The sequence below is a fragment of the Thalassophryne amazonica genome, chromosome 9 (assembly GCF_902500255.1).
Source record: "Thalassophryne amazonica chromosome 9, fThaAma1.1, whole genome shotgun sequence".
Lineage (NCBI taxonomy): Eukaryota > Metazoa > Chordata > Actinopteri > Batrachoidiformes > Batrachoididae > Thalassophryne > Thalassophryne amazonica.
In genome coordinates, this window is record NC_047111.1 from 54203799 (window position 1) to 54225651 (window position 21853).

The 21853-nt window shown below is 41.2% G+C and overlaps 1 protein-coding gene across 1 annotated transcript in view; it reads left to right on the top strand.

Annotated features, from left to right (window-relative positions):
• The window catches only part of rbm27 (RNA binding motif protein 27), an 87923-nt gene that overhangs the window by 32797 nt on the left and 33273 nt on the right, over positions 1-21853 (top strand). The window contains 7 exon segments of the mRNA XM_034178058.1: positions 517-744; positions 6559-6738; positions 8895-9041; positions 9518-9671; positions 16900-17053; positions 17232-17456; positions 19135-19266. Of these exon segments, the coding sequence (XP_034033949.1) occupies positions 517-744; positions 6559-6738; positions 8895-9041; positions 9518-9671; positions 16900-17053; positions 17232-17456; positions 19135-19266 (1220 nt within the window).

Consider the following 21853-nt stretch of genomic DNA (forward strand, 5'->3'; position numbering starts at 1 on the left):
GGGTTGTATTTATGGAGATGACTATTTCTATAGATGTCAAAGCTTAATGCACAAGCACTGCAAAGTTTATTTTAACAACTTTTTGGCAACTCAGTCACCATTTCTAACAAACTGATGGGATTGATATATGCAGCGTGTTTTACTTTGCATAGCAGTTTTTTTTCTCCTTTTTTACTGCAAAAATTCGACAATGGAGGTTAAAAAAAATTCTGCAAGTAAATTGCTGATGCCTCCCAGAGCTGATGGATGTTGCGTGATGCATGCATGCGTAACAAGGGGCCTGGGAATGGAAGACGGAAGGTCTGTGTGCTGTAGAATAATTTTGTTGCCTGTTGGGTAAAGTGAGATTCAGATTTCATCTATTTGGGTGGGCTGTAGTAGAGCCTGTGTATGAGCACACTGTTTCCATCTACTTGCCTTCATTCCCCACCTCACTGTCATCATGTCTGAAATAAATATCTAAAATGGCTATTTTTGAGAACTCAGTGTTTCATGTTTTTGTTTTTTCTCCGACAGAAAAAGGATTTTGTGTCCGGGGTGACCTCTGTCCTTTTGACCACGGCAATGATCCCCTTGTTGTGGATGATGTCAACCTACCAAACATGATTCCTTTTCCACCCCCACCGGTTATGCCCCCTACAAGACTGCCAGTGCCCCCAATTACAGAGCCACTTCCCTCCCTTAGGATGCCATCGATGCCTTTGTATGGCCAACCACCACCACCGGGTGTCTTTCCCTTGCCGGGTAAGTTGTAATGTGTTTCCTCCAGAAATTCAATTTGTTGTCTTAAGCCAGCTACATACTGTACAATTTTATTCATGTAGTTTATTGATTTATCTAGTTAATTTTACATCCAGAAGAAAAATTGCTGTTGTCGCTTTCATCCTAAACAATAATGGCTGACATGGATAGTTGTCATTTGGCTTGGTATGATCAGTGTAGCAGGTTAATAGACAGTAAGACCACAAAGTTGCAGGCTACAAGCGGCCATTCAGAAGTTTTGAGCCTGACTCAGAAAAAGTAGCACATGTTTTTCCATCTTTTGCATCCTGAAAGACCAAAATTTCTCAACATTGCACCCAGTGAGTCAAAACAACATGGAAGCTGGTGGAGAGACAGGATGAAACGATGCTCGCCATCGTGCGAGACGCGTGTTTGGTTACAGACTGGAGACAAAATGAAGACTTTTCACTCAACATTATCATCATCGTCCTCATTAAGAGCGTCCTCGTATCCGCCATGCTGCGTGGCCCAGGCAGAGAAGTTATGCTGGATGTATCTGGCTCCGAAGCCGAGCAGCGGTCTGGTGAGCTGCTGATCCACTGCAGACAGACGGCTGCTGACCTCACAGGTAATGGCGAGCTTGGTCTTTGGTGACGCTTGTGGCCCAAGAGAGTTGGGGTCAGAGGTTGCGATCCCCATCTTTTCGAGAAAGGCTGAAACGAGTCTCTCAAAGAAACTGTAGTTTCCCCTCAGCTCAGCGGTCAGCGAGGAATCTCTCAGTACCTTTCGGTTGAACTCGTCTCCACTCTCCCTCAGCAACAACCCGATGAGCTTCTCAATGTTGTCATCTTCTGGGACATATTCTGAGTCGGCCTCGATTTCTGGAGGCGTGAATGGGATTTGATCAGCGATCTCAGTCAGTCGGCTCACAGCCACCTCCAACTTATCGTTTTCACTCCCATCGTCTCGATGTGCACCGCGTACATCACCTCCAGATTCAGATGTGAATTCCAGTGGTCCAGATCTGAATCCTGCTTCAGACGGTCTGTTCTGGTCATGTTTGGATGCTGCTTCACTAAGTGCATCGTCTGTTTGAGAACGGAGACATGTAAATGTAAAGCCTCTCCACTTCTTCCTTTTCTTCTTCTGCTCAGTCTTTACAGGCATCTGATTGAACGAGGCATCACTCGCTGCCAGGCTAGCGGGAATCTGGTTCTGTGCAGGTGTGTCTGTGTCCTTATTGGGCTGCCTCCTTGTCGCATAGACCATCAGGAGTGTGTACTCCACTGTGTCCTCCATGCTGGAGGCAGGTTTGGGGACAATGTGGCCGTTTGCATTGTGGTTGGAGGCGGGGTCACAGATGTCCACATGGCTGTTGGCCGTTGGCCATGTTTCTCGAGAAATGTTGGTTTTCAGAATACAAAAGATGGAATCATGCGTAAAAATTTTCAATCGCCCCTAATATGTTTAAATTCTAATATTGTCAGAAATCCTCCAACTTTATCCAAGACAATAACAAACATGAATGAATACCTTCTGTAGGGGTATTTCCCACATGCATGAATAACAGTAGAAAAGTTTTGGATACTGCAAGCTACAGCACAGACACCATATTTATGCCCTGTCAATGTACAAAACAATATTTAAGAGTGCATGCAGGACTCAACATATAATTCTTAATGGCTGACATTTATGCTGTTTTTATATTTTATTTTCATCAGCTGTGCACAAGGTAAAAACACCCATATATTAAGTTTTTCAGCCTGTTCAGTGCTAAAGTAGCCCATTCTCTGTTTTTCCTCCTTGGATGCATGCTCTCTCTCTTTCATGAACTCATAGTTATGAAAAAAATGGTAATATAATCTTGCAGTAGAAAATTGCATTGAAGTGACAAACGCTTTAATACAGTATCAATTTATTAAAGTTGTCTGCAGGAGGTGGGTGCATCTCCTCCCACACACCCCTAGTGGTTGCTGTGCTGTGTATATTTTAGTAATTGCCATGTAAACATCTTGTAATGCTGACTTGTCTTGAGAGAGCACATGCGAATTACAGACAGCATTTCATTCTGTACAAACCCACATTTGAAAAGCAGTCTTTCAAATCAAAACTTCATTTTTAAGCTCAAAGGTTGAATTGCGTGTGCTGTCCATTGCATCTGTGATGTATGTACATACAGAGCTGATTGACACCACTCACATGAGTGTTTGCTTTTCCACTATCCCTACAAAAGTACATACAGTTGTAGCACTATGTACCGCTATACAGCAAATAAGCAACAAGTCTATTTTTTATGGATAATTGAGTAGAAATGCAAATAGATGGCCAATCAGATTATCAGTCAATGTGTCATCATGCCTTCTTGTTGTCTTGAATATTAACAGCACAGCGCACTTATCCATGGTGGATATATGTATTGGGGCACAATGCAATGCAGGCTCAAACTAGTGGTTGAACAGATAAATCTTTGACTGGCAGAAAACTTTTCCTGCTTATTATCCCTGCGGCACTCTTTCTTAGTCCAAAAATCATTCCTGTTTTTTATTATTATTATTATTATTTTTAAGTTTTCTGCACCATAGCTCTGTGCACACACTCCCTGATAAATACAGTGCATCTGGAAAGTATTCACAGTGCTTCACTTTTTACACATTTCATGTTACAGCCTTATTCCAAAGTTGAGTAAATCAGTTTTTTCCCCCTAAAAATTCTACTCACAACACCCCATAATGGCAACATGGAAAAAAAAAAAAGTGGGTTTTTTTTGTTGGGTTTTTTTTTTTTGTTGTTGTTGTTTTTTTTATTTTTGCAAATTTATTTAAATTAAAAAAAAAACACTAAAGTCACATGTACATACTTTTTTTTTTTTTTTTTTTGCAAAAACCTGATGTATTTGAATCAAGCCTGCTTGTGTGAGCCAACCTTGAACCTTCGTGCGCATGCGTGAATTCTTTCACGCCTGTCGATTGCGTCAATTGCTGGCAAGCAGCGTTTGAGTGAGGACATGTGCTGCACGCTGGGCGGATTTTTATTGTAAGGAAAATGACGGAACGAGTGCAGCAGCGCCACATGAAATTTTGCCAGAAACTGAGCGACAGCCAGGTGGAAACCATTCGGAAGATTCAGACGGCTTTCAGTGACGATGATATGGGAATCACACAGATTAAGGAGTGGTACAACCGGTTTAAAGACGTCCGCACAACGGTGGAGAGCGAGCGACGCTCCGGGCGGCCATCAACATGCCGAAATGACCAGCGAATCTGCTTTTTCTCCGTCAGAAGCTTCAGGAAAGAATTTCGCCGCCATTCCTTTTCATGGCCAAATCTTCTGTCACAATGGAATGTGTGCCGAAAAAGTGCTGATGTCCATCTCTTCTGCAATCTCTCCGATAGTCACATGACGGTCCCGCATCACCACAGCGTTCACTTTGACAATGAGCTGCACCTTTGGCAGCAATTAAAGCCTCAAGTCTTCTTGAATATGATGCCACAAGCTTGGTGATCTTATCTTTGGGCAGTTTTGCCCATTCCTCTTTGCAGCACCTCTCAAGCTTCATCAGGTTGGATTGAGAGCGTTGGTGCACAGCCATTTTCAGATCTCTCCAGAGATGTTCAATTGGATTCAGGTCTGGGCTCTGGCTGGGTCATTGTCTTTCTGAAAAATGAACAGTCATCCCAGTCTGTGGTCAAGAGCACTCTGGAGCAGGTTTTCATCCAGGATGTCTCTGTACATTGCTGCATTCATCTCAATCCTGACTAGTCTCCCAGTTCCTGCCGCTGAAAAACATCCCCACAGCATGATGTTGCCAACCACCATGCTTCACTCTAGGGATGGTGTCTGGTTTCTTCCAAACATGACACCTGGCATTCACGCCAAGGATTTCCATCTTTGTCTCATCAGACAAGAGAATTTTGTTTCTCATGGTCTGAGAGTCCCTCAGGTGACTTTGGCAAACTCCAGGTGGGCTGCCATGTGCCTTTTACTAAGGAGTGGCTTCCGTCTGTCCACTCTACCATACAGGCCTGATTGATGGATTGCTGAAGAGATGTTTGTCCTACTGGAAGGTTCTCCTCTCTCCACAGAGGAATGGTGGAGCTCTGACACAGTGACCATCGGGTTCTTGGTCACCTCCCTGACTAAGGCCCTTCTCCCGATTGCTCAGTTTAGATGGGCGGCCAGCTATAGGAAGAGTCCTGGTGGGTCTGAACTTCTTCCTTTTACAGATGATGGAGGCCTCTGTGTTCTTTGCTCTTCAAAACGGCAGAAATGTTTCTGTACCCTTGCCCATATTTGTGCCTCGAGACCATCCTGTCTCGTAGGTTGACAGATAATTCCTTTGACTTCATGCTTGGCTTGTGCTCTGACATGCACTGTCAACTGTGGAACCTTATAGGTAGACAGGTGTGTGTCTTTCTAAATCATGTCCAATCAAATGAATTTACCCCAGGTCGACTCCAATTAAGCTGTAGAAACATCTCAAGGATGATCACTGGAAACAGGATGCAGTAATAATGTACATGTTTTCTTACTTTTTTATTTTTAATAAATTAGCAAAAAAAAATCTCAAACCTTTTTCACATTGTTTTTATTGGGGTATTTTGTGTAGGGTTTTTGGGGATAAAATGAATTTCATTTTGTAACAAGGCTGTAACATAACAAAATGTGGAAAAAGTGAAGCACTGTGAATACTTTCCGGATGCACAGTAACTTCTTTCAGCTTTTCCCTTTTTCATTTGGGATTGCAACAGCAGATCCGATATGGATCTGCATGTTAATTTGGCATGTTTTATGCCCGATGCCTTTCCTGATGCAACTCCACATTGCATTAAGAATGGGCTGGTGTGGTCTTGAGCCAGGATCCTTCTGCTCTGGAAACAAGTGTACTATTTTCTTGGCCTATGATTTACGTTATTCAGTGACACTCATAAATGCACTCTCTCTCCCACTCATCTACTGAGTCTTCTTCCCCTCAAACAGCACTGCAACAAACATGTGTAAGACAGACCAAAAATGCTACAACGATGGGATCGATAAGTAATGCAGCACAGACATACTATGTGAAAATCTGGCTTAAGACCGTGAATGAAATGTTCCACTGACTTTTTGATTGCTTAAAGGGCAGGACACCCACAGATACAGGTTATCAAAATGTTGAATATAACTGCTGCAGGAAGTCAAACACTCATTAATTTGATCACAGAAGAGGCTTTATATATATATAAAACACTTTGATCAATTTCTCAAAGTTTGCAGTCCATCGTTACAAAGCTTAGTGATAATTGGACAAGGTGGTAAGCTTAAAAAAAATCTGTATTTATTCACATTGCTTTTAGAAGGGCATTGGTGACGTAAGTTGCAACAAAATTCATTCCAACGTAGAAGGTTGGAACATTGAGGGTTGGTTGTTCATGGCCAGGGGTATTCAACTCATTCTGGAAAGGGCCGAGAAGGTGTAAGTTTTCTTTGCAACCACCCACTCCACCAGGTGATTTCACTGATTAACTGATTCCATCTGCTCAAAGTGATGTTAGTCAGTGAAATCACCTGGTTGAGTGGGTGGTTACAGTGAAAACCTGCACCCTCTCTGCCCTTTCTGAAACGAGGTGAATACCCCTGTTCTGGGCTGTGATCGGTGTTCTCTGGGATCCTTCAAATTATGTTTTTTATGTAATTGTTTTCCCCCCTATAAGTAATACTAAAAATATTTATTCAATAGTTAAAACATATTTCGTGGATGTTCTTGCCAACTCTGCTGTGTCTTTTAAATGGTAAGGCGTTGCTGTTGCTCTTATTACTGATGTATCTGAGCCATTAGCTTGGGCTTCTCTCCTTCAGGGCCCCCACTGATAGCAACTAGTGGGATTGACACCCCTAACCACCAATCTGCAATCACTTCTTCACCTCCTATTGGGCCACCTGGCGTAGGGCTGCCACCAACTCTTCCTCCTCCTCCGCCTCCTCCTCCCTCCTCGTCTTCATCTGTGTCTCTTCGCCCCCCCTACGTCCAGTCTGAATGTAAGCAGTGATGCTTTTCTAGTTCAGACTGTGTGAGGGCAAGCCTCCTCTTCATGCTTTTTTGTGAAGTTTTATAAGTTGTGAATTGTGATTAGTCAGTATAATACATAATGAGCTATACTAACACTGTATTTTTGTGTATCATTTAAGTATCCTGTTTTTCTCCTTTCTTGAGTTGGTTTTGTTTTGTTTGTGACACTTGTGTTGATTTAAAAAAAAATCAGGCTGTTAATAATGGCTAATAATAAAATAATAATAATATAATGGCTGTTGAACAGAGCACTGTGCATTGACTTCAGATGTATTGGCTCTGATTCACCAACTTCAGCTCTGCTCGGTCTTAAGACACCTTGACACTTGCATGAATTTGATCTCTACACTGGCACACAATCTGGCGTGCCATTGAGTAAACCCGCCATAAACTGTGCATGAACTGTGCATGTCTACGTGCCAGCGCCTCCTCCCTGTGATTCAGGATGAATCCATGATCATTTCTAAGAAAAAAAAAAAAAAGAAATGGATGTGGATTTCAGGGGCAGATCCACAAATTCAAATTAATAAAAAAACAAAAAAAAACAGGTTATAAAGTATCCTTTCTCTGTGGTTGTATTTTTTGGTCATATATGCACCAAAAATGCAGGAAATGTTACCTAAATGTTCATTCACAAATGCATGCCCCCCCCCCATACAGAATCCTGGATCTGCCCCTAGATTTTCAAAGCCACTTTTGATGTATACGAGGTCTGTCCAAAAAGTATCGTACCTTTTTATTTTTTTCAAAAACTATATGGATTTGAATCACTTGCTGAGAGACTGCCGCTTTGCTCCATGAAATTTTTTTCAGAAATTGTTAGAGACAGGCAGTTGGAAACCATTTGGTAGATTCAGTTGGATATCGGTGAAGATTCTGTCGGCATCACGCGGATTATGGACTGTTAAAACCTTTTTAAAGACGGCCCACAGCGGCGGAGGGCACGCGGCGCACCGAGCGGCCATCGACAGGCTGGATCGACCAGATCATTTCTAAACTGAACGCTGTGTTGATCCGGGACATCATGTGACTACCACAGAAATGGTAAGAGAGCTGGACATAGCACTTTTGCGGCACATTCCACTGTTACAGGAGATTTGTAATGAAAGACATGCGGAGGATTTCGCGCGTCGGCACGAAGCAGCTCAGGACGCGCAGCAAAAAAAAAAAACGCCGTGTTGGAAACCATTCAGAAGATTCAGACGGCTTTCGATGGCTTTCAGTCGAGTGAGTATCCGAGAAATTGTGTAACAGCTGGACATGCCCCAACATGTCCTGTGAGACTTCCAACACGGAGGTGGGTTTTTTTTTTTTTTTTGCTGCGCGTCCTGAGCTGCTTCGTGCCGACGCGCGAAATCCTCCGCATGTCTTTCATTACAAATCTCCTGTAAGCTTGGCTGATGTAATCACACGTGATTCAAATCCATATATTTTCTGAAAAAAAAAAAAAAGGTACGATACTTTTTGGACAGACCTCGTATATCGAATCATACAGATGTGTATTTTTTATTATTATTTTATCTAGCTCTTATTTTAATTCAAGTTCCATTACAAAATCAAAGGTCATTCAATGTCACATATTCTAAAAATTGTTAGATGCTGCTATGAGACTTACATTTGGCACACACAGAGATGTGATGTCCGTGCGTAATAAAGCTGCTTATTTCGTTGCTTCCACAAGCAGAAAGCAGTTTTCCCATCTGTACATGAATATCATTGCTGGAATGCTGATAAACCTTTCTAAATGAGAAAAGTTTGTTTGGTCATTAAATTATGTGAACAGGTTTAGCTCTGTGTGTGCTCAGTTTGTGTACGTGCATAGAGTGCAGCAAGTTGACACTTGCATAAAATGTTATTTAGTCTTTATAAAATTCTCTGTATTTATACGATTGTTAATCATCAGTCCACTGGTCTTTTTTGTTTAATTCCCATGACCATTTATTTAAACTTCTTAATTTTTTTTGCAGAAACCCTTTTCCCCCTATTATTTTATTTATTTATTTATTTTTCCTGTGGTGGTGGTGTTTTATTTTGTCTTTCATTCAGCTTACTTTCATTATTATGTCTGTTTCAAGAATGGATGAATGAAATGGTTCATTGTACCAGCTTGGTTTTTGATTTCCAGATAACTATGACCAAGAGGGCTATAACCCAGAATCCCCAGGTCTGACCACCGCAGGCCGTAACCCATACCGTCAGTTCATTCCCCGTGTGCAGACACAGCGGCCTAACCTCATCGGCCTCACATCTGGCGAAGGACAAGGCTCCAGAGGTAACGAGTATTGATCTACTTGGTATTCATGCTCTACCTAGATCAATTACACAATTGACATGGTTAGGTTAAAGGGATTTCAATTCAAGAAAATTTTATTTTCACCAAGGTGAAATTCAAACATACACAAAGGAACATAAACACCTGTACACATTAAGGTGAAAATGGGAAAATTGTGTCGGTGCGAAATAAACAGAGCGGCATCACTGTAAATAAACTGTGTGGCTGCATAAATGGGTACATGAAGTAAAAACTTTGTGTATGCCCAGGTTGTCTGTAGTTTGTGGAAAACTCTGACTATGTGATGTACACGAAATCAAGAACTCATTTGGAAGGCCAACACATTTTTATGCTTGTGCATTTGTGTGTGTACACACTTGATGGGAGCTTTGCAATGGTCAGCATTTTAATTTGTAGCGGTTAATATTATGAATATTGTTATTTCTATATCTTATAGTGTCTATGTGTTTTTTCAGCTGCCAACATAGTTATCCAGACAGAACCTGCAGCTGCAGCTACCACTCCTGGCAATAATGTTGCCCTTTTCAACACAGAGCAGGACAACAGGAAGAGACCCATCAGGCTTAATGTTACTGAGGGGCCACTCAATAAAAAACCCTGGATGGATAAGTAAGAATTCATTTATTTGGCTGTTTGTTTTTATTTATGCACAGTAGGGTGGTCCTGATTTTGCAGAGTTTTAAAATTTAATACTCTGACCCCTGAATAGATTCCAGTTGATGAAAGTGTGCTGTGTAAAATTTTACTTGTACAAATTAATTTTTAGAGGTAGCTCAAAAGCATTGAAAATTTGCTGTTTTCTGCTATATAACACTATACAAACTAAAGCTTAATGGTGCCCCAACCCATCCTAAACAACATATCACAGCCCTGATGAATCTCCTGGCATTCACTTAGAAATTAAAGATGGCTTCCACAGGTGATTTTCAAGCTTTAGATAGTGACATAAGGTTAATCAACCACGACATGTAGTTAAGGGGAAGAGTTGTCGAAGCTTGGCTCAGAAAACAGGTGAAGATCCGTGAGCAGCAATGTGGTTTCATACCGAGAAAGAGCATTGCAGATGCGATGTTTGCTCTGAGAATACTGATGGAGAAGTATAGAGAAGTTCAGAAGGTGTTACATTGTTTGTTTGTGGATTTAGACAATGCTTATGACAGGGTGCAAAGAGAAGAGTTGTAGTATTGTTTGAAGAAGTCTGGATTGACAGAGAAGTATGTGAGGGTAGTGCAGGACATGTACAAGGACAGTGTGACAATGGTTAGATGTGCATTAAGAATGACATTCATTCAAGGTGGAGGTGGGATTACACCAAGGATCAACTCTGAGTGCTTACTTGTTTGCAGTGGTGATGGACAAGTTGATGGGTGCGATCAGACAGGAGTCTCAATGGACTATGATGTTTGCAGATGAAATTGTGATTCATCTGTAGTGAGAGTAGAGAGCAGGTTGAGTCTAGCCTGGAAAGGTGGCGATATGCTCTGGAGAGCAGGGGAATGAAAGTCAGTAGGAGCAAGACTGAGTACATGTGTGTGAATGATGGGGGACCCAGTGGAATACGAGGTCTATTAGATAAGAAACCGATACTTTTATTTTTTTTTTAACTATATGGATTTGAATGACGTGCGATTACACCAGTCATGCTTGAACCCTCGTGCGCATGCGTGAGTTTTTTCACGCGTGTCGTTGACGTCATTTCCCTGTGGGCAGGCCTTGAGTGAGATGTGGTTCAGCCCTCTCGGCTGAATTCCTTTGTTTCACACGCTGCTCGAGACGGCGCGCGTTGCTTTATCAAAATTTTTTCTGGACCTGTGAGGAATATCCGAGTGGACACTATTCGAGAAATTAAGCTGGTTTTCGGTGAAAAGTTTAACGGCTGATGAGAGATTATGGGGTGTTTTTGTCACTGTAAGGACTTCCCACGGAGCGGGACGTCGCGCAGCGCTTCCAGGCGCCGTCGTCGGCCTGTTTCAACCTGAAAACATCCTAATTTAAGGCTTAATTCACCCAGGACATCGTGAGAGAACAGAGAAGATTCAGAAGAGGCCGGCATGAGGACTTTATGCGGACATTCCACTGTTGAAGGACAGAACCTGAAATGTAGACGTTTTCAACTTGAAACGGCGCAACGCTGCCGCCTCGAAGCGCAGATCGCCGTCAGGCTCCGTGGGCCATCCTTACGGTGACACTACCAGACCAAAATCTCATCAGCTGTTAAAATTTTTACCGAAAACCAGCTGAATTTATCAAATGGTGTCCACTCATTTGTGCCTTACAGTTTTTGAAAACATTTTTATCAAACAAAGCGGCAGTCTGAGCCATTCCTAAACAATGAAAAAACGACGAGAGGGTGGGCCACTCCTCACTCAAAGACTGCCCACAGGCGAATGACGTAACCGACAGGCATGAAAAAAACTCACATGCCCACGAGGGTTCAAGCATGTCTGATGTAATCACACGTGATTCAAATCCATATGGTTTTTGAAAAAATAATAAGGTTGGATACTTTTCTAACAGACCTCGTAGTGTGGTTACAAGGAGTAGAAGTGGTAAAAGTGGATGAGTTTAAATACTTGGGGTTAACTGTCCAGTGTAGTGGAGATTGTGGTAGAGAGGTGAAGAAGAGAGTGCAGGCAGGGTGGAGTGGGTGGAGAAATGTGACAGGAGTGATTTGTGACTGAAGAATATCAGCAAGAGTGAAGTGGAAAGTTTACAAGACCGTAGTGAGACCAGCTATGTTGTACGGCTTGGAGATGGTGGCACTAGCAAAAAGACAGGAGGCAGAGCTGAAGATATTGAGACTCTCTCTCTGAAGAGAATGGACATGATTAAGAATGAACATATCAGAGGGACGGCTCAGGTGGGACGGTTTGGAAACAAAGTCAGAGGTGAGATTGAGATGGTTTGACATGTGCAGAGGAGGGACCCAGGGTATACAGAGAGAATGATGCTGAAGATGGAGGCAGAAGGAGAAGAGGGAGGCCAAAGAGGAGTTTTATGTATGTAGTGAAGGACAACATGCAGGTGGTTGGTGTGACAGAGGAAGATGCAGAGGACAGGGTAAGATGGAAACAATTTATCTGCTGTGGCAACCCCTAATGGGAGCATCCAAAGAAGAGTTTGTTCCAAACAGAAACAGTGTTTTGACATTTACGGTTTTGGGTTCTACCCCAAAATTGACGTTCCCAAACCGGTTAGAATAAAAAATATAACACAGTACTAAAATGCCCTCAGTCATATGAACATAAAAGTAGAAAACAGAATATCACCTTTGACCCCTTAAAATAGGTCAAGGTTGGCCATCTTTCAACTTGTCCAAGATCTGTGTCTCAAGAATGCTCCCTGGGAATTGAAGACCCTGGCAGTAATAGGAATGGAGTATGCTGAGCACCGGCGGACGGATGCAATGTCTTCGCAATACCCGATGGCCATATTTGGGCCTCGGGTAAATATAGTTCCCGAACCGGTTTATAACATTCCATGTCAGCTGTGCGACACTGAAAACACTGTACATGCCAGGCCTGTATGTGGCACTGTAAAGCCACGTACAGGTTTTTCATCATTTTAAATCCAGCTTGGGAGTGTCGCTCTTCCTACCAGCTAAAAGCAGTCAGTTTGACAGAGGGCTGAGCCTGTTTGGCAACAGTCACAGCTGTGGAGGATCTGTCACACTTTAAAACTAGTCAGCTTGGATAGTGGGTAGAATTTATAGTCTTATAGCACCAGTCTGCAGTCTTACAATCCTCATGTTGGTCAGGTGTGCAACACTTGTATTCAGACTGCTGTTCGCTGACTCTGCCCTCCCTCACTAAAGCCGTGGTCACAACCTGCCATACTTGCACGTTAGGGTGGTCCATAAAAATGGTCAAAAATTATTTTTCAAAAAACTTCAAGTCTCACCCTCTAAATCTGTTGTACCTAACATAAAAACACTTCATGTACAATTTCATAAAACTCTAATAATTTTTACTGGTAGCACACAGCCCTTAAAGATTTTGCTCGCAATAACTTTGTCATATAGTATGGTCATTTCCAGTCAGTTTAATATTGATATGTCAGGACAGAAATTATGGCAATACATTGGAAAATCAAATCTTTTCATATCCCATAAAATAGTTAACACTAAAACATGAATTGTGAGATGCAGTTCTTCTCGTACATGTATCATGCTCCTACAATACCTACATACTGGGGTAGCGAAGATTTTGTAACAATCAAACATTGCATTTTCATTTTATTGATGAAATACTGTTTCATTATTGATAAATTTAAATACATCTATGCTTTATATATTTCCACATATATTTTGATCTAGCTCCAAACAATAATATTCTTTATGCCTTGCAGTACTTAATATTCAAAAATGTATGAATCAGCACAAGAACCAATTATACAGCTGTGTAACATAAGAGAACATCCTTTACATGATAATGATATTTAAGTTGCTTGCATCATGACCAAGACTTGCTGCCGTTTCAGTCAGAATATAGGTGGCACTTCTGTCTGTTGCTTTGGTCCTATCCAATGCTGCTGCAAGTCCTGGTGTTACACAGCTTTAATTTTACTGGCTTTTTGTGGCACTGGCATAACAAATTCTTCATCTGGACTTTCTGTGTTCTCTTCACTCTGGCTGGAGACAGTGTCAGGTAGTGAGACATTAGATGGTCCAGGCTCCTCCAGTTTCTCTTTGTATTTTGCTTCTGCAGCTTTCCTTTTTTCTGCTCTTTGTTCTTTGGCAGTTTGTATTTTATCTATGCCTGTCATGCATCCTCTACCTTTCTCTCGCTGAGCAAGTAGGAACTGTCTGTCATCTTCAAACTTTATCATTGTTAGGACATCCTGATGTGCCATGTCAAACAAGTCCTCCAAAGATTCACAAAACACTGTTTCATCTTTCTTCTGCTTGTCTGTATTGCGATTCTTGGTCTTTTTCAATGTTTTCCATTTTCCGAACACCTTGTCTTACTTTGTGATCAGATGCTGCTTTGCCCTCAGTGGGATTCTAGCTCTCTCCCAAAAAGGAATTGCCATGTCTATAGAGGTCACAGCAGCATCATGGACAGTTTTCTTCAAATCAGTGTGTTTGAAGAAAAATACCTTGAGTATTTGCCATTTGAGGGCAATTTGTTTCCCTTTATTTCAGTCGGTGGACCCAATAAGGTATACAAATGTTTCTACTTCTAGTAGCTGACATGTTTTAACTGAAGTTTCCAGTTAATGGTTAAGCATGTTAAGTCAGCAAGTGTCCTCTTTTTACATTTATCTCATGTTAGATTCACCATCACCAAAGATCTGAAAGAAAAGAAGCTGTGAATTGAAGCAAAATTTTCAGCTTGTAGCCTAAAATAACATTTTTGAAAGTATGTTGTTTGTGAGAAATATTTAAAACCCAGGTATAGTTTTAAATTGAATATAAATTATACTTTAGTTACACTCAGGTGGTTAACTTCTATCCTCTTTATAAGTGATGTGATTAGATACTGGATAATGGATAACCTATTGCACGGGCACCTCGGGCAGCGATAATTGATATATTTACAACCTTCAGCTATGATGTGCTACCTCTAAATATTAATGTAGACTAAAATATTTGGCAGGCTTTCTTTTTTCCCAAAGCATCATAAAATGAAGGGATGAGAGTAATGAATTTCCAACTTTTATTTTTTTGAACCCCCTATTGCACGTGCGTGCAGTCTACTTGCAAAAACGTGGGCTAAATTTGGAGATCCGTACTTCGTAAGTACTGCCTCAGTACGAATTTAGGAGCACGCAGACAGACGCAGACACGCCATAGAGGTTTTAGTGCATGCAGAACTTTCGCTGCGGTCAGGCTGCGGATTCGCCAGCAGTACAGATGACGCACGTTGTGAGTACTGCCTCAGTACGGATTCAAAGCAGCACATTTTCATTCAATTACTATTGAATTAACCTAATCCGTACGTAGGCAGTACGGATTACGGCACTCACCACATACTATGGAGGCCGACAGACTTGCATGCACAACGCAGCTTCTCACTTGAACTTGGATTTTATTTCCAAACGTCAGCAACACACACTCCACAGCTTCAGTCTGCTAAATAGCTGTAAATTTTTGAGGCAAGTAAACACTCGTACAACTGACCGCTGCAGGCTGGACATACTCATACATCACCGATGCCGAAAAACACCTGCCGCTCCGGTCCCGCTCATAAAAAAGAAAAGCGACCCCACACACACACACTGCTTTATTGTGAGCTCTCTTTATCGTTACACTCCTAGAGACATACGTACTCCCTCCCTCCTCTTGCTACTGTCTCCGTACGTTTTCACAAAAACATAGTGGCCGTGGCATCCGCAGAAAACGTACGGCGAAAAAAAAACGCACGGTGGGTTGTGACCGGGGCTTAACACAGAAACTGGAGCAAAAATGCACTAATTTTTGAGAACAACCACCAATCCTACTTGACATTATAACCAGGACAGGAAAAACACATCAGCACCATTTTGCTGCTCTCTTAATCTGTATGGAAACCCGTCTAGTTATATTCGCGATATGGCACTTTTATAATAATGCAAAAATTTATACCGGTATGACATGGAACAGGGCCTACTGTAGCTTCCAGCAAATTGCAAAATTTGGCTTATGATATTCTCATGTTGCTGGCTACAGTGCCTATCAGTGATGTGCACACTCTTGGGCTTTCACTTATTTTAATTTATGTATGCCATTTTAGGGGTGGGGAAAAAGGATTCTCTGTGATTCCTCAAATTGTCATCTTTAAACTTAAACTGAAAGCAAATCTCTCAAACTTGAAATAAATTAAATAAAAAGTGTAAGCCAAAATGATGGTTCTATAAGTATATCGTCCTTAAGTAGAACATAAGTAAGATCATCACTTTTACAGCCAGTTTTCTTCAGACAAGTCAGAGGATTATACATTAACCCTTCCAGTCACTGAAGAGTTCTTGGACTTCATTACATTAGTCACCAAGTAATACAAAATATATGTTACCGTATGATAAATCTGTCTGGAGTCGGTAGTTCTCAGATTCTTCTTATGTGGAGAAATGGCTGCCCAGTTGTAATTTGACCAGAGAAATGTGTATCATTTGCCAGTGCTAAAATCCTTGTTTGATGGAACTTTGGCTCACAGTTCACAAACTCATTTTTGTCTGTGAGAAATACATGCACACATTTATCTCCAAGTCTAAGATGCTATTCTAAGTGCTTAACCTGCAGCCTTCCGCTTTATCACATACTAGCTGGAGTACGCGGTGCTGCCTGGGTTAACCTGTTTTAGGACATAAGCCAAATGCCAATCATTTAATGAAAACAATTGCCCAACATTTGTTTTTGTAATGCTGATGTCTTATAAATATAATAGTTAATGGGTTAAAAGTTTGTCCAGCAGAACTATAAGGGTGGACCCGCCCAACTAAGTGGAAATACTTGGTTAAAAGGCAAACACATTTGAAGTCCTTCATGCAGGCTTTGTTTTGCAATCAAATTTATAACAAAATTACGCACAAATGGTAGGTAAAAGTAAATGTAAATATCAATGAATCAAAATTGAGGTAGTGGTGTATTTGGTGTATTTAAAAAAAATGGTACCAGTTTGTTCCCCATATCATGAGGATTCAGAATATATATAGTTTTTAGGGCTACATATTATAGTTTGGGAGTTTTATGACAGACAGACAGACGAGCCCTTTATGTCTATAGATGACAAATGGTTTGTGGGAAAGCTAAAAGTTGAGGGACTTCATTGCAGATCTGGGTTACAATTAATTTGCTCTGATCATAGTGAACAAATTTTCAGTATCTCAGACATAACATCTATGTATGTGTCTGTTTTAGGCCGGGTTTTAACAACCAACACAAGACCAGCTTTCCTAAGAGGAATCATTATGTGAACACAAAGCTGGAAGTACAAAGGATTCCATGTGAACTGAACAACATCACCAAGCTCAATGAACACTTCAGCAAGTTTGGAACTATAGTCAATATCCAGGTAAAATGCATAGTTTGAGAGGTTTTTTTTGTTTGTTTGTTTTTTTTTTACATTGCTGTGAAAAGTGAACTTTAATTTTCAAATAAGCATTTACAACTGAATTGAGGTTTAATTCAGAGTTACTTGGAGTGCTGTGTTCACATACTCTGGTGCCCTCTTCACTTACATTTTCTTCCAGGTGGTAGACCCAGAGACAGCTTTAATCCAGTATACAAAGAATGAAGAAGCCAGGCGGGCCATATCCAGCACAGAGGCAGTTCTTAACAACCGCTTCATCCGGTTGATTTGGCACCGTGAACCTGGCACAAATACTCAAGGTCTTCAGCAGCAAGAGCAGAGCTCAGGAATCCAGACAGCTGGCTCTGCCCCAAGCCACATGTCTCAGCAGAGCAGCTTGCACAAGGTTAGTATTAGGAACTGAATTGTATTTGTTACATGTTTTTTTTCTCTCTCTCACTCACTCACACACACCAGGTAGGCATGGCCTGTTAAGCTCTGTCATTGTATACCGCTGTTTGAAAATACCACAATAACAAAACAGCAAAGATTTTATGTTTGACAGTATGAGCTTTAACAACAAACCTGACATCATTCCACATGGATCAGTCATTGAACTTTGCGTAGCTAAAACTCACGTCCAAGGGGGGATGGGAATGTTTCTATTTTTCAACATAAATGAAAGGCATCAGAGAGCTGTTGCATGCACCGTACAGTCCAAACTTTGATACAGATATGCAAGTAAATTTTTATATCTTCTAATGGTGTCTTTGACTTTGTATGACTTCATCATACGATTTGAGCTGCCAAAAGGCATGTTTTATACTGACACTGTCCTGACGCAGAATCAAGGCTGCGCACAATATATAAAATTTGCCATGTTCAAAATGTTCAAAAATTGATTTTTAGAATAATGTCTCTGTTTTGTTTTTTCTTCTGGCAGCAAGTTGTCTCCTGTCTGCAGGAGTAGGGGATGGGGGGGTCATGTGTTTGAGTGTAAATGTCTCTCAGCACATACCAAGCAAGAGCAGAGTTTTATAAACATATTTTTTAAACATATCTTTTTTCTTTGTGTCGGCTCTGAGTGTCTCTGAGTATCAGCTGTGGTTAAACTAAAAACATAGCTGGAGACCTGCGACACATGATAACAAACACTAACGGTTTGATTCCCCCCTTCCCCAAAATACGCTTAAAATCTTTGAGGACAACATAACATAATTGCACTGATAAAACCTTCTTACCTCTCAATCAGGTTACGCTTTCCACATAAAATATACAAATACTTGATTGTTCCTGCTAAGAGACTGCGACCCAGGGGCGCATCCAGATGGAAAGAGGGTGAGGGTGGGGAGGCGTACCCCAACTTAAAGGCAAAGAAAAGGTGAAAATATGCTAAAGAAAATACAACACACATTAACCAGTGCAACTAAATTGAGAGGAATCTGGGTTAGAAAATAGTCATAAAAAAACCCTCCAGAATGCATCCTTGGACATCAAATCCCCAAAATTTTCTTGGGCCTTGACCGGCTCCCAGACCCCCTGCCAAGAGAGTCCACGTTCACCAAAAAACAACCCCCCCCAATTTCAGATCCTGGTTACAAGCCCAAGATTTGAATTGGCATTGAATGAAATAAAAGCTCTCAAAAAGCTGTCCACTTAAAATGTGTTTATCCTGAAGTATTTAAATAATGTGTAGGTTAAAGTCTTTCTATAATACGATGGCTGCATTAGAAAAGAACAGCAATGGTTAGTGAGTGAAATATAATCTTGTTCAGCAGGAAGACAATTTGCTGTTTGCTTAGTTGTGTCCACCTTGTTTTACCTTAAACTCTAGGACGCCATCGCAAAAGGGTTTCTGTAGATGAACATCTTACGATTTAGCTGTGAAAAAAAATTTTAATCAGAATTTTTTTTTTATGCTTTAATTTAAAATGATGTATACAAAGATGTGGGACATGCTTTGCACCAGAATATTTTTGTCTAATGTTAGACTTTTTTAAAATCTCATACCAGTCCATGGTTATTACCACATTGCTGGAATCTTTGGATTAAATTTTTTTTTTCTCCCTTGACTTTCATTGCAGGTGATCAAGCAGCACCCACCAGCCGCTTATGTTTTGAACAAAACTGTTCCCAAGCATTGCCTGCCAGCAGCTTCTGGAGTCACAGCTACAAGCAATTCGGGCAGCTTGAACCCAGGCACAGACTCTGTTACTGTACGTTTTACTCTTTAGATGTTTGTGAGTGCCACTGTTTTCCTGAAAAAAAAAAAAACATTTATTTCTTATGATTAGATTGCCACAGAGATGTATTTCTGTAACATAGCCACACTAATAAGACCTTCAAAAGAAAGCTGTGGTCCTAGCCGAGGTGAAGAAATGTCATTTTACAGCAGTGGAATCTCCCCCCGGAACACACACACACAGACATATCCCACAAATATGTTCTGGAGTTCAAATGTATTGTCACATTATAGACTACCCACATCTCAGTGCAGAACAGTCCACTTAGATAGGCCTAAAGATGACCAAATTGCAGTTTAAGAGATTTTAGGCCAACATAAAGTTGTACTCTGCCAAAACCGTACTTTCTTAAAGCCAAAAAAGTAGCGCTAAAGAAGGTTATTGTCATATCTGTTCATATACAGTCTGAGATGGTCTTCACAAAAAACCAGGAGACATTTGATAATAAATAGTAAAACCTTGCTTGCTCTCTCAAATAATTTAATTGATCTGCAAGGAGCTATTATTTTAAGCTTCCTAGATACCTTGGAACTACGTGACCCCGGGACCAGTGATCTTGGCACCATTATGATCTTGGCTCTTCTACGGTCATGGAACCACTATGATCTCGGTAGAACATTTATTAATCCACTACGACCACCGCTAACGTCCCGGTACCACATGTATGAAGGGATACATTTAAATTTTATTTAAGGGGTCAATAGTCCTGAAGTGTTGTTTTACACTTTCTTCCATATTTCCCATAATATTTGTCCTAACGTGCTAATTTTTTATGTGTTCCTCACGTAATTCTCTTCAAGAATCATATATTGAATATTATCAACAGCACACCTCAGAATCCGCCATGTTGGGGAAAGGGATAAAAGCTCAATTAATGTCAGTGTCGTGGCTCTGTGAGCCTGAAGGAGCTTTAAAGTGCTCCTTTGTCATGAGGTGCAGTTACTATGGGGGGGGTGAAGGTTCACCGCCGGTACAGAGTCAGCACTGCTTTGCTGGAGGGCACTACGGCAGACACAAAACTTCTGAAAAATACTCATGGAGACTAACGCTGAACGGCGTGTACTCTTCAAAAGTCCGCTGCAGAATTTTTCCTTCATTTTTGAACTCATGGAGACTTTAGGTCCACTGACACGAGCATGATTTTGATTCATGCACTTGCACGACCTGTGTCGTGCAGAAGAGTAAACTCGTCTTTAACGGGTGCAGACTGAACGTGAGAGGGGCGCTGGCACATGCAATTGTGCAAAGAGAATTTTGAAATTTTCAAAAAAAATCCTTCATACACAAATGTCGTGCTACGTGGCGCGATCTGTTCACCAGTATGACATGCAGCTCATCAAGTGGTGTGAAGAAGTGAACAGAGCGAGTGGTGACATCAGTGGATCACGTCAGAGCTCATCTCATTTGAAGGATTATAACAAGATGTTAAATCTGTCATAAGCATACTTTAACAGCTGCAGACAAGAAGGAAAGAAAATGCAACTGTTTTACCAAGCCATGGCAATGTAAACATGACAAATAATTACCCTTTTATACGGCTCCAAATGCTTTTTCCAGCTCATTCAGCACGCAAATGGCGCTGGTGGAGCGGTCCTCTGTGATCCAGGAAGCTATTAGAGTTGTTTTCAACAGACAACTTGCAGAGAAAATGATTAATCCGCTACAAAAAAATTATTTTATATAAACAGTGTCCAGCGTAGCTCGCGTTGCAGGCAGGGATCAAAGCACAACATCCAGCTGGGAACACAGCGGGTGGGATCATCACGACGGCGTGCATGAATCAAAGTCATGCTCGTGTCAATGGGCCTTAACACTGAATGGTTTCTACATGAGGAACACCACATTAATAAATAAATTTAGCACAATAGTTGAAATATTAAGCGAGATCGATCGATCAATCAATTTTATTTATATAGAGCCAAATCACAACAAACAGTTGCCCCAAGGCGCTTTATATTGTAAGGCAAGGCCATACAATAATTACGTAAAAACCCCAACGGTCAAAACAACCCCCTGTGAGCAAGCACTTGGCGACAGTGGGAAGGAAAAACTCCCTTTTAACAGGAAGAAACCTCCAGTAGAACCAGGCTCAGGGAGGGGCAGTCTTCTGCTGGCACTGGTTGGGGCTGAGGGAGAGAACCAGGAAAAAGACATGCTGTGGAGGGGAGCAGAGATCAATCACTAATGATTAAATGCAGAGTGGTGCATACAGAGCAAAAAGAGAAAGAAACACTCTGAGTCTGAGTGCGAAGCGCTCTATTGGGGTGATATGGTACTATGAGGTCCCTAAGATGAGATGGGACCTGATTATTCAAAACCTTATAAGTAAGAAGAAGAATTTTAAATTCTATTCTAGAATTAACAGGAAGCCAATGAAGAGAGGCCAATATGGGTGAGATATGCTCTCTCCTTCTAGTCCCCGTTAGTACTCTAGCTGCAGCATTTTGAATTAACTGAAGGCTTTTCAGGGAACTTTTAGGACAACCTGATAATAATGAATTACAATAGTCCAGCCTAGAGGAAATAAATGCATGAATTAGTTTTTCAGCATCACTCTGAG